The 12477-nt window shown below is 45.1% G+C and overlaps 1 protein-coding gene across 2 annotated transcripts; it reads right to left on the bottom strand.

Moving 5' to 3' along the window:
* Window positions 1-897: 897 nt before the first annotated feature.
* On the bottom strand, window positions 898-7195 carry prdm8b (PR domain containing 8b). 2 transcript variants are annotated; one of them, XM_040154516.1, is made up of 4 exons: window positions 7134-7195; window positions 4050-4355; window positions 3157-3388; window positions 898-2774 (listed from the first exon to the last, which is right to left on the bottom strand). In XM_040154516.1, the coding sequence occupies exons 2-4, from the start codon at window positions 4266-4268 to the stop codon at window positions 1513-1515; spliced, it is 1713 nt and encodes a 570-aa protein (XP_040010450.1). In that variant the 5' UTR covers window positions 4269-4355; window positions 7134-7195; the 3' UTR covers window positions 898-1512. The 2 variants fall into 2 exon arrangements, with proteins under 2 accessions (XP_040010450.1, XP_040010449.1); XM_040154515.1 differs by lacking the exon at window positions 7134-7195 and adding an exon at window positions 4691-4712.
* Between the last annotated feature and the right edge of the window lie 5282 nt (window positions 7196-12477).

Raw genomic sequence — 12477 nt, 5'->3', positions numbered from 1 at the left:
AGGTCAGGCGCCTCGGCGTCCTCGCGACAGGGCAGCGGAGCTTGGGGAGCGTTTTATGAAAAGCGGAAACGCGAGACTTTCTCTGTCAGATCAGTCATTTCAAGTGCTTTGTGTGTGTGTGTGTGTGTGTGCGCGAATTATACTTCACGCCGTTTGTCTGCATTTTGTGTGTTTTTTTTTTTATTATTATTATTATTTTTATGTCTGCTGTATTTATTCTACAAATGAAAAAAAAAATCAAATATGTTCATTAGAAAATGAATCCTAAATGCAGGACTAGCCTTTTTTTTTTTTTAATTTTAATCCTGCCTTTATTAACCCACAGTCGTTTCCGTGTTTTTCTACTTTTACCACGAAAATCTGAACGGCTTGGAAATCTCGTTGTTGTTTTTTTTTTTTTTTAACCTTTATTCCGAAAAAAAACAAAAAATGCAGGCTCGTGTTACGCATTTTACCGGTTACACTGCTTGAAACACGAATTTCTCTCAGGGGAAGATTTCATTAGCGCAGGGATCGAGGTGGCCGGCGTTTAATAAATCCGCACGGCAACAATAATATTAATGATGATAATAATGCATGAAAATTCAACGGAAATTATTATCCAATATAACCATACATTTTGTACTATATCAATTTTTATTATATTTCTTGTATACAATTGTATTTTATTCAGACTGACCGTTGGAACTATTTGAAATGTACGTTTTACATTAAAATTAGGTTAAAAAAAAAAAAAATCGTCGATAGTTGGGATTTATTTTATATCAGCCCTAATAAATCAATCCATAATCCATAATCAAGGAATGATGTATTTCAGTTCCAGTTAAAAAAACAAAACAAAAAAATCCAGGAAGGCCAGAGTTGAAAATAAAGCTATTTATTGTCAATGCATTCAACATGATTAGATAAACTATCAAGTAGTAAATTTCCGCAAAAGGAAGAAACACTGAAACTATTCCCCACTGACACAAAATATTACACTTTGTATTTCAAATAAAACAAATTATTTACATTGTAATGTATAGACTGCATCTCAAATCAATATTATTTAATATTACATGCACTCTGAAATATAGTCTGACATAATATCCCCAATTTGTGTCCATATTTATCGTAGACATGAAAAAACTTGCTGCGTTGTAAACCATGACATGTGACTACATTTGTATTTCTTCTCTATGTTTGCACTTATATGATATAAAATACGACTTACTGTATATTTACACATATTTAAATCTTCCCTTATTCTCAAACTTTCAAGTGCTTCATAAATAGATTCGTTTTTGAAGTCGAAACGCATTTGCATACACCCAAAACGTGACATTTTGTACAGGGGAGCAAAAGTAAACAGACTGGAAAGGAATCGGAAGATTAAAGTCCAAAGTGAAAACAAGTGCAAGGGGTGTTTTTGTATTTTTCTGTGGCCTATCTCCAGTCCGAGTGCTTACATCCAGGCAGGGTCACGGTCCCTCTTTGTTAAACAAAAGTTCCTCCCTCGTCGTGCTTTAAGAGTCAGTTGTGCGAGGTCATGTGACGTGACAGGTGATGCCGCTCCCGGAAGGACTCGTTGCAAATCGGGCACTTGAGTTTCTCCTCGCGCCGCCGTTTGACCAGGGGCTCCATGGAGTACTCCTTTTTGTGGTGGGATCGCATGTGGTAAACTAAGTCCGAGGTCATGCGGAAAGAGGCGTTGCACTTGGCGCACCAGTTCTGCGCCGGCAGGCAGAGGGAGGTGAAGGAGGGCGGCAGGAGGGTGAGCGCCGAGGGCATTTGAAGCTGGATAGGTCCGGAGTTCTTGGGCCAGAAGGCGGTGGCGTAGACAAAGGGGTTCTGCTTGGCCATGCCACTCGGCACGGGGCAGTTGGCACCGAGCTCTGCACCCTGCAGCTTGGCAGCAAGGTGGTCGGCCTGGTAGAGTCTGCTGGAAGAGATGGTGTCGCCTACCGCCGGGTGGCAGTCCAACAGCTTGGGCGGCATCACCAGCGGGGAAATCTGGGAGAAGGAGGAGCGAGACGGCTGACTGAAGGCGCTCTTCCTCTCGCCGCCGCTGCCGCCGCCTTGCTGGCTGACCGAGGTGAAAGCACTGCCCATGGGCGAGGTTTGGGGCGGCTGGGTCTCCGACAGCACCTGCCTGATGTTGAGGTGCTTCTCTGATGGATTGCTGCTAGGGCGACCTCCATCTTTGTTTTCAGAGTTGGAGCTCTGGAGGTTCTTGTTGCCGCTGTGGTGTTTGAGGTTCTGGGGCAACTTCTTGACCTCGGTGAAGGCGCTGCGCTTGCCCTCCCCACTCTCTGTGGAGCCTGGTGGGGAAAGGGACCTGTGGTTCTCCTCCAGGCCGTACACTCCTCTGTAATTCTGTGCAGATGTTGCAAGCTCGTCTTTAGACTTGGTCTGTGGAAGGCTGGGCCCTCGGCAATCCCTGTCCTCTATTTCCGAGAACTTCCTCTTCCCCGAACTCTCGCTGCAGATCTCGGCCTCCTTGTCGCTCGGGGGGCTGGTCCGGTTGTTCTCTAGGTCCCTGGCCAGGTTGTGAAAGTCTGTGGAGGGTTTGCTGCTGTCCTGAGGGCCGCTGAAGCCCTCGGAGCGGCCCAGCTTTGGGCTGGTCCTGGTTTGGGTCGTGTTCAGTCGCTCTGCGCTGCTTTCTTTGCTGGGCTCCTCGTCGGCCCCTGCGATGCTCTGCAGTCTCTTAGTGCAGCGGAACCGGAGATGGGCCAAGAATGGAAACTCAAACTGGAACCGCTGGCTGCAGTCTGGGCATGAGTGGTGGGACGAACCTGGGAAGAAGAGAGATGGAAATTAGATCTGACGAGAAGAGACTATCCTATAATAATGCTAATAATTGTTAGGGTTCTACTGTACTTTGTACTGAATTTTAATTCAGACGTTGTCACAGATCATCCCAGAGTATGAAAATGTGTCTTTGGAGCACCATCATACTTAAATGTGCAACAATGCAAGAGATTACATCCCAAATTTACCAACGATGAAACCAATTCCAGAGCAAATACACAATTTCCGAAGAGGCTTCAGAGCTAAAAAATGTACGTGACTGTGAAGAATAAATGATACTGTGATCGTTCCGGTGGTTGAACCAGGGATCCATCACGGGCTACGACAGTTTACTGCCCGGCGAGGACACGGTTTCCGCTGACTCACCTTTGCTCTTGGCAGGCGCTCTGCTGGAGCAGAGCAGCAGCAGGTCGATGAGGTCTTTGCCGTACCAGACCAGCAGCTCCTCGTCCTTCTCGATCCGGCGGAGCGAGCGGTAGAAGAGCTGGCCGTTCTTCACGTAGGCCTCCAGGTTCTGTTCCTCTTTGTCCCGGGCGGACTGCACCAGCCGCAGCCACATCAGGCCCTCTGAGGTGCTGTTGGCCGCCGAGGTGTCCACCTGCAAGACACGAGCACGAGCACATTTAGAGTTATTACTTCAGAGCCACAGCTCACATTTCCTGCTGGAAATTCGTGTTTATTCATTTTTTTTTATTTTAGATTGAAATAAGTGAAAACACAGAGAATAAGCAGCTAAATATAACCTCACCCACCCCCTTCTTTTTAAAAAATAACAAAAAAAACCAAAACAAATTCCTCTTTCACCAGAAATACAATGGGGGCCAGTGCATTAGCAGATCCTTCCCTAGTTGTAGAAGTAACGACCTTTTTTATAACATGATTTTCAGGAAGTGACTTGTTGGGGCAGGACACTGTTGCAGGCCGGAGTGACCGGCCCTTTTTCCTATTAATCCAAACAGACTGGATAAACCCGCCGACGTGACGTTGTGGTGCCGTTGCAGCTCATGCATGGCTCATGCGCTTCCTTTTCCTTTTTTCTTTCTCTTTTGTGTCTTGTTTTTTTTTTTTTTTTAACTTCAGCTTCTTTCTGCAGTGTCCCGGATAGGACACCGGTCTTAGTTTGAAGTGACGCATAAAATACACACTGGAGCTGCAGAGCAAGAAAAGGCGCAGAGGTGTATTTCGATGGGCCCGTGTTAGGACGCTGACTGTGCCTGAAAAGGAAAAAAAAAAAAACCGGCCGGACCGGAGCCGCTTACCCTGAAGATGTACGGTGCCGTGCGCTTGTCCGTGGACTTCAGAGCCACGAAGGCGATGCTGTCGTACAGCGACGTGTGGCTCAGCACGCAGGGCCCGAAGATGGCGTTTTCGGGGATGTCGCACGTCGTGTAGACGCTCGTGAAAATGTCCGTCAGGCACTGATGGACCGCTTTGGCGTCCCCGTCCCACGCCAACTTCTGAGAGCCGGACTCCTCCATTTCACGCTGCGGAGACGGGACGGAGGCGACAGGCGAGAGGCGGAGACCAGGAGCGTAAACGCCGGACGGGATCCCGCAGGGAAACAGCTGCTGCGGGAAAGAAAGAAAAAAATCTGTTATGTTCCATTAAAAGCTACTTGTAGACTTTTAGAGATTTTATCCCAGAGCTTCATTTCTGCCTCGGAGATTTTTATCATCAGGCCACAATGAGCCGCAGAATCTGGAGCTAAACGCGTGTAAACGGGTTGTTTGGTGGTTTTACCCTCCTCTGTCCCTGCTGATGGGAAATAAATCTCCTCCTAGACAGACCGGAGAAACCAGCTGTCGAGGGCGTCGTTCGGGAGCCCGCTTTTGCTTCTCTTTTTTCTTTTCAGCCAGGCTTTCTTATTAATTCAGAACCCGTAATAAGTTCACGGATTCACCTTCGGCATATTGATGACACGGTTTCACAATGTTGTCAATTTTGCGGCAGATAAAAATGAAGAGGATCCAACAAACACTGTCTAATTACAATAATAAAAAATCGTAGTTATTTTTATTAATGTTATTATTATTATTATTATTATTATTATCATCATCATCATCATCATCCTCCAGGTTTATTATCATATATATATTTTTTTAAAGAACGTGAAGAACTTATTTATCAGTTATTCTCGATAAACCGTTGATTACGACGGAATTATCATTATTATGAGCACGAACATTACCATCGGTAATATATAACGTTATCATGTTATCACCGGTAGGCCTCTACGGGCTCCCCGTGGCTCGGCCGTGTCACGACCGGCGGCATCCGAGACGGAGAAAATCCTCCAACGTTTCCGTAATGTCCCCCCAAAAGTGACAGTCCCGTTCCTTATAGTTTATTGGCGTTGTTGTTGTTGTTATCGTTACTATATTGGAGGAAATACCGGCGTGCGCGTGGGAGTTTATAGGTTTTGGCCCTGCACGTTTGTGAGACTCGCTACCGGACCCGGGTCTCCTCGGCAGAGAGAGACAGGACCGGAGTAGCCCCCTCAGCAGGAGCCGCTGAGGTCTGTGCATGTCCAATGGGTTTCGAGTGGACTGTCAGAGTCAGTGATTTCATGTCAGCCAACCTTCCTCTCCTTTCTACAGGCGGCAGCGTATGTCGCCTCATTACCATAATCCACCGCTTTCCCCTCGGAGACTGTAATTAAAGCAGCACGACCAGTTAATTATTTCTTTTCTCCCTTTTCTAACCTCTGAGTGTGTGTGTGTGTGTGTGTGTGTGTGTGTGTGTTTAGGCGGCTGCGGCTCTTTCACTCCCTCCTCTCCTCCCTCTTTCTCCGGCGTTAAATTCGGCCGAAACTGTGCGCGGAGGCCCAGCACCTGATACACACACACACACACACACACACACACACACACACACGGACGCAAACGCACGCACGCTCGGCCGTAAATTAGCCTCACGGGCCAGTGGGAAAACATAAAAATAATAATAATAATAATAATAATAACAGAATTAAAAAGTCAACGCCGTCAGAAAGCTCTGCTCTAATAAGGGAAAAAAATTATTTTGGAACTGGAACTGAAAAATATTTCTTAAAAAAATTCATCCCCAAATTGTCGAAATGTTCATATCGTAGGGTGCGTTATTGTTGCACGGGATATTTTGAAGACTGAACATTTGAAAAATAATGAATCCTAACTCTTAACTGTTGCTTTCTGGGCCCACAGCACGAGAGAGTCCACGCCCCCCCCCCCTCGTTCTGATGTTTAATTCTCCTACTGACAGTTTGTAACGTGTCACAAATCACCAGCAACCACGAAAAAGACACTGATTGTGCACGAAAAAGTCGCCCATTCCTCAGAAAGATAAAAAAAAAAATAGAATAATAAAAAAATAAACAAAAACAAAAAACCCGGTCGGACCAGAAGTTTCTTCGCCTCCGCGCACACTCGGGCTTTTTGCGCATCCAGGCGAACCGGCGCGGACATTGACAGCTACACCCATCGTGACGGCGACCGGCGGAGCAGCCGAACCGTCGTCTGTTCGTCCCCGGTACCGGTCGTCAGTTCGGTGCCTGCGCGCGCAGAGAAAAGCGACGCTCTCCTCAGTTTCCGCCTCCAGCACCGGTTCTCTCTCTGGTTTGCTTGTTAAAACGAGGACGAATCTGATCGAATCACATAGAATAGTTCCTTTTTTTTTTTTTTGCTCCAAATGCTCCGAATCATCCCGCTGACTTGGAGCGTTTTAAACCTCCCTAAGAGGCTCCGCGGCGGCAGGACGGTTTTTCTCCGCGGAGCATTTTGCGCACGGCGCAACGGAGAGGCTTCCCGGAGAGGCGAGCCCGAACGATTTGTCTCCGGTACCACGCAGAGCCCCCCTTTATGTTCTGAGGCGCGGGAGGAGTCGGTTCACGAGGAGGAAGGCCACCACCGAAAACATCCGATGGATGGTACGCGTCGCGCTCGGGCTCAGGTGAGAGGAAAGAGAGAGAGAGATAAAGAGCGGAATGTTTGCACATCCACAAACTGCAGGAAAGCGGCCGCCCTCCCAGTCAAACCCACTGCGGGTGGGGTGGGGGGTGAGCGGAGATCGGGGGCCGTTTAACCCATCTGCTAAAGCCGCGCCAGGCTGAAAACTGTCCTAAATCGGCGCTGACACCGAATTGCGTGTTTTCGTCCGCGGCGCTGAAACATCTGCGTTTGGCTTTTTTTTTTTTTTTTTTGGATTTTTTCAGGTTTTTCTTTATTTATTTTTTTCTGCGCCCGCAGGATGTGTGGCTGCATGTGCCGCGCAAAACCCACCGAGTAACCGTCCCCAGTCCTTCTCTAAAACTCTCCAAAAAAAAAAAAAAAAAAAGCACACGTCGGCTTTGCGTCTCACAAACCTACCTTTCCGTCGACGGGGAGGAACAATAATCCACAAGCGGCTCGCGAGCGATGCTGCGAATCAAAAACCCGTTGGCACCGCCGGCAAAAAAAAAAAAAAAAAAAGAAGAAGAAGAAGAAAAAAGAGAAAGCCCAGAAAAGAAGCAGGGGGATGAGGTGACGGTGATGGAGATGGCGGTGCGCTCCCGGTCTGGTCCGTAGCGTCAGTACATCTCCCCCCCCCCTCGGCGCGGTGAAAGTGACAGTGCCGCCGCCGCCGCCGCCGCTGCAGACACTCGCAAGACACTGGCAGTGACCGAGCGGGGTAGAGAGAGCTGGACAGATAAAGGGAGACAGCGAGAGAGAGAGAGAGAGAGAGAGAGAGAGAGAGAGAGAGAGAGAGAGGCGTGCAGATGGGGCCCGGTGCTCTGGCTGACTGGCACACCGACACACACTTTTTGTTTGCGGCACATAATCTACCCAATGAGGCGTGTCACTCTCCGTCTCCTCCCTTTAACTCTTCACTGGCCGACTGTCATTTGACGCGATTTATGGACGTGCAGAGGGATAAAGACCCCCCACACACACACACACACACACACACTGACACACACACAGACCCACCATTATTATTGTAATTCTAATCACAATAGTTGGTGGTTGTATTGGAGTAAAGTGGCATTTAAGGAGTCGGATGTTGGAAAAAAAAAAAAAAGAAGGGGATTAAAGTGCAACTTCAACTGAACGAGAGCCTCAACGTTCTTCTTCTTAGTATTAGAATCGTTATCATTATCATTATTTAGTTGCAGTATCGGTCCTATTGTTATTTAGCTGTCACAAAGCCTCACTATCAGGCCAGAAAGCGAACGCTGGCTCTTCGCGCACGGCGAGGCTCTATGCCGACTGCCCGGCTCTCCTTCGCGGTTTCAAGCCACGTCCCACGTACTTCTCGGACTCGGACTCGCCCCTGCGAGCTCCCTCTCACCTCCGCCGCCGCCGCCGCTTCGTGTACTGTGTTCGGGCTCATTTAGGGGGCGCCAGTGTATAATTTGCATCGAATGAATGGAGGATGTTTTGATGGAGAGGAAACGAAAGCTGCAGGTCAGGTGCAGCCCAGCACTGATGTTGGGAGCTTTTCTTTTTTCTTTCTTTCCTTTTTAAAAAAAAAAAAAAGATCACTTTTCTCTTTACAAGCAGGCATTTACAGTTTATACCTAATTCTTAATACCTAACCCTGCTGTATGATTGAAGATATGTATTTTAAGGCTGTCATTGTCCAATTTGTTGCTTACATAGACTAAAGATAACGAGTTTAAAGAAAACGTTGGCAAGTTTGCACAAAAAATGACGATGTTAAACTGAAATAAGAGATTCTTTTTCTTTTTTTAAAGGTCACTCATGGACTTAGTAACTGACTACAAAGGTTTTTTAAGTCAAGTAACAATAAGAAGACTTTTAAGATCCTAAGACTTATAACTTTGTGTGTGTGTGTGTCTGTGTATAGCCTACATGAATTTTTTAATAATACATGAAGCCATGGGCAAACTGATACAATTTTTATAAAAACAAAAATCCATGCTGCCATCTCATCCCCAATCCCAAATTGTTTAAAAATGCGGAACAGCGAACGTGGCGTTCACCTCCCTGCGCTTGTGCAGACTGAGCTGTTTATTTCTACAAAGTGTAAAAATCTGTGCGGACAAATGAACCGCCAGGAAAGCCAAAATGAACGGTGTCCAGATAATATTCATCAGTTATTGCATTCAACCAAACGCCACGTATCAATACGAGAGTTCATCTGGATGAACTTGTTGAACCCTGCTCAACTGAAAAACAGAAACATCTGTGATACAAATATTATTTCACCACCATTTGTGGAGTCAGATCCGTCCATTTGGAGGCACAGAAGACCCCTGTTTCAAAACATTACTGACGTAAGATTTCTAGCCTAACAAATGTACAGGAAGGTCAAAGGTCATGGTCATCCGCAGGACCAGGAACCATAAGCAGGGCGACAGTGACCTGCTCATGGGCCCCTCCGCAGGGGAGGAATGGAGGAAAGGGAAGTGTTGTGGGCCAAACCGCTGCCCTTTCAATGACACTAGTCATCACTTTTGTTCTTTTTTGTTCTTTAGCATGTCACAGCCATCGGTTTTTGTCGTCCTAGAAACCTCTTGCTTTCAGAGATGAAGCAGGTAAATCGGAGCCGAAGTGCAGCATCACTTGAAGCATCCCGACATGGACTGGATGCTCAGAGGAAAATCGTTGGTGGAGAATTAAATTCCCTTCGGATACACTCACAAGGCAGACCCACGAAGGGTAAAACACAGTTGCCAAAGCTTGCAGAGAACTGCTGGTTTCTTGCCTCACACCGTGAAATATTCATCCTTAAAAAAATATATATATACAAATATATATGTATATGTGTGCACAATTAATGCAAAATCAACAAAGTGTTTTGATGCTATACATTATTACAAAATAAAGGTAGCACTGGTCCCTGAGAAAAAGGATAAAATGAAGAAACATATAGAAACTTGAGATTTTTGTTTCCCAAATTTCGAGGCATTTTTCTCAATTCAGTACAGAGACAATTCGATGATTTTAATTTTACCAGAAAAAAAGTATTCATGTGCAATGTGAAATACGAAAAAGTGTAAAAAAAAATGCACTTTTGGTTCAGGGAAATTTGTTATTCAAGCATTTGACCAGTATTATTACAATTATCTATTACAATAAAATCAGCTTTTTGTTGTTTTGTTATCCCTTTTTTTTACCACAGCCCTATTGTGTGACCAGTTTGTTTTTAATTCTGATCAAATTAGCGATTTGTGATTCTCTGATCTCCTCGGATTTTATGTTGAAGTTCAGTTTCAACACTGAAATCCTGGGGAAAGAAGAGAAGAAAATACAAGCTGTGCTGTTTCACCAAAACAAATTAGAATATTTCTGATGCAAGAAATGAGAGTGAGAATGAGAGGAAAGACGTGTGTGTGTGTGAGTTTGTGTGTGTGTGTTCACAGAGAGAGAGGGAGTGTGTGGTGTTGCTGGGAGGGTTTGTGTGTGTGTTTTGTGTATTTAAAGACAGAAAGACGGTGTGTCTGTGTATCATCTGAATAATCTGACAGCTGTATTGCTCCCTGAACGCCAACTCCCCACAGTCCGCATTCACATGCTAGGCGGATACCATGGAAAGACTCTGTGGTCATTCATCTCATATTTCATTGCTGAGAAACTGAACTTGTTAAGATAAAGACGGGAAACAGAAGAGAGCAGAGCTGAGAGCTGTTCAGAAATAATAATAGTAAAAAAAAAGTAGGATTAATTTTGCATATTTGAACGAATCTGATTTCTAGTTGTGAAACAAAAGAAGCTGAAATGGTTCTACAGCAAATGGAGGATTAGCCAACGAGGAGTTTTTTTTAAAAAGAGATCATCGCAAAGAAAGTGGCACCGTTATTGAGAAAAAAAAACCTGCAGTTACAGAATAACTGACAGTAACCTCAGTCAAAGTGTGTATGTCCTAACGGTGGCTACTACATAACATTAGCTTGGTGCTAATGGTAGCACTCCACCATTTGAGTGTTAGCACGCTAATGTGCACGTAAGTGGCTATTTACTAGCATTTTAGCGGGCTAACATTTAGTAAAACACATTACCATCTCAACTTATTAAAATTTTATAATACTTGTGAGCGATACCAAAATCTAGCATGCTAACGTTAGCATTGCCCTCTGAATAGCATAGGAATGTTAGCATGTTATATGCATGTTATATTAGCATGCCAGTAATTAATCTGAAACATGGACAACTGAAACAACTGAGCCCTCTCATCTCAGAGAGAGAGCCCCAAGACCTCAAACAGGTCTGGTTAGAAAAACCGCAGAGCCGGTCAGAGCTTTGTTGGCAGGATTAAGAACACGAGGGTCACTGTTCTGCATCAGAGCCACGAAACAACAACGAAGAAATTTGCCGAGAAAATGGCGACAAGTGTGGCTGAGATCAACACCGGTCCAGTAATCCTAAAGAATGAGCCCACGTTCATATTAGACAGCAGTTTACTTCCAGCGCTAACGTTTACAGCCACTGCAGGAAGTCGTGTTCCCTTTAGGTAGCAAGGTAAAACGCTCGTGGATGTCGGGTGGTGGATGGTTATGCAGGCTGTCCGACTTTCATGCATCCTGTTACAGTCTTGTGATTAACGTTCGCCTTTTCCTAACCTTAACCAAGTGTTTTAGATGCGCAGCCCTAACTATACCGTAACTGTACAGTGGTTTATGTGCTATAACCAAAGTAAATAAACCTCATAGGCCCATTAGTTAAAGTGCAAATTTAAAAAACATTGAAATCGAATGTAAAAAAAAAATGTTGGTTGAATAAATCGTCCAATATCGACTTTCTCGTCTGGCAATAGAAATGGACACCTACAACCATGTAGCCTCGTTCCAGTTCCAGTTTCTTCAGCGACTCAAGTCGGTCTGGTTGTGTTATTGAAGGCCGATTCCCCAGTCGAAAAAAAACCAGGTCAGTCAGAGCTTTGTCAAAGGGATTAAGAACGTGCCAGAGCCAAAACAAAAAAAACAAAAAAAAAAAAGCGACAGAACAACGGTCACAAAAATGGGGACAACTGTAGATGAGCTCAACAAAGCTATACAGGCTGTCGTAAGTTTAGTTAGAGAATGAACAACTCTTAAATTGACGTAATTTATCAATTAATATTACAAAAAAACACATCGACTACTCTTAGCTACTGATACGCGTGCATCCGTGTCAATGAAAATGACTGGCTGTGTGCAGAAACCGGCAGGAACGATGGAGAGAAGAGGTCGAACCGGGAGAGGTAGCACAAAAGGTAGCACGTGTTTTTAATCACGGAACGGCGGGCGTTCTTGAATATTTCCTCACAAAAACCGGAGCAACTTCTGAGCTAAACTTTATGTTTAATCTTCTCCTTGCGATCCAAAACTCTCCAGTAATGATAAGTTCCTTCGCCTCCCTTTTCATTCAGTGTATCACGAGAATGACAACCGCTAGCTTTTGCAAATGGATTTCTGAAGACAGACAGTGGCAGCGCTGCATCCCGGCCGTATTGTCCTCCTGTCAACACTTCTCATCAAATATTGGGCATGTTTTGTGCTTGAGAGGTTAAAAAAAAAAAAAATCAGCTCGGGAGACTAATGCATTGATCTTCGATGGGTAAACACATCACAGCAGAAACACAGTGATTCATCCGGACGTCTAAGTCCTCAGCTGTGGACACGTTGACAGTTATTGTTTCCAACAAAGCTGTTTAATAAACCTCCCTCCACTTTGATACATGGAGTATAATATGCCTTTTTTTTTTAATACACACACACACACACACACA

Source organism: Xiphias gladius, chromosome 19 (assembly GCF_016859285.1).
Source record: "Xiphias gladius isolate SHS-SW01 ecotype Sanya breed wild chromosome 19, ASM1685928v1, whole genome shotgun sequence".
In the NCBI taxonomy this organism is placed as follows: Eukaryota; Metazoa; Chordata; class Actinopteri; order Istiophoriformes; family Xiphiidae; genus Xiphias; species Xiphias gladius.
This window is presented reverse-complemented; position numbering and strand designations above follow the sequence as displayed.

Excerpts from the sequence above, each read along its gene's own strand:
- prdm8b (XM_040154515.1), bottom strand. Across the intron at positions 3,389-4,049 it reads CGGCACCGTACATCTTCAGG|GTGGACACCTCGGCGGCCAA; the intron begins GTAAGCGGCTCC and ends CGTGTCTTGCAG. Across the intron at positions 2,775-3,156 it reads AGCGCCTGCCAAGAGCAAAG|GTTCGTCCCACCACTCATGC; the intron begins GTGAGTCAGCGG and ends TCTTCTTCCCAG.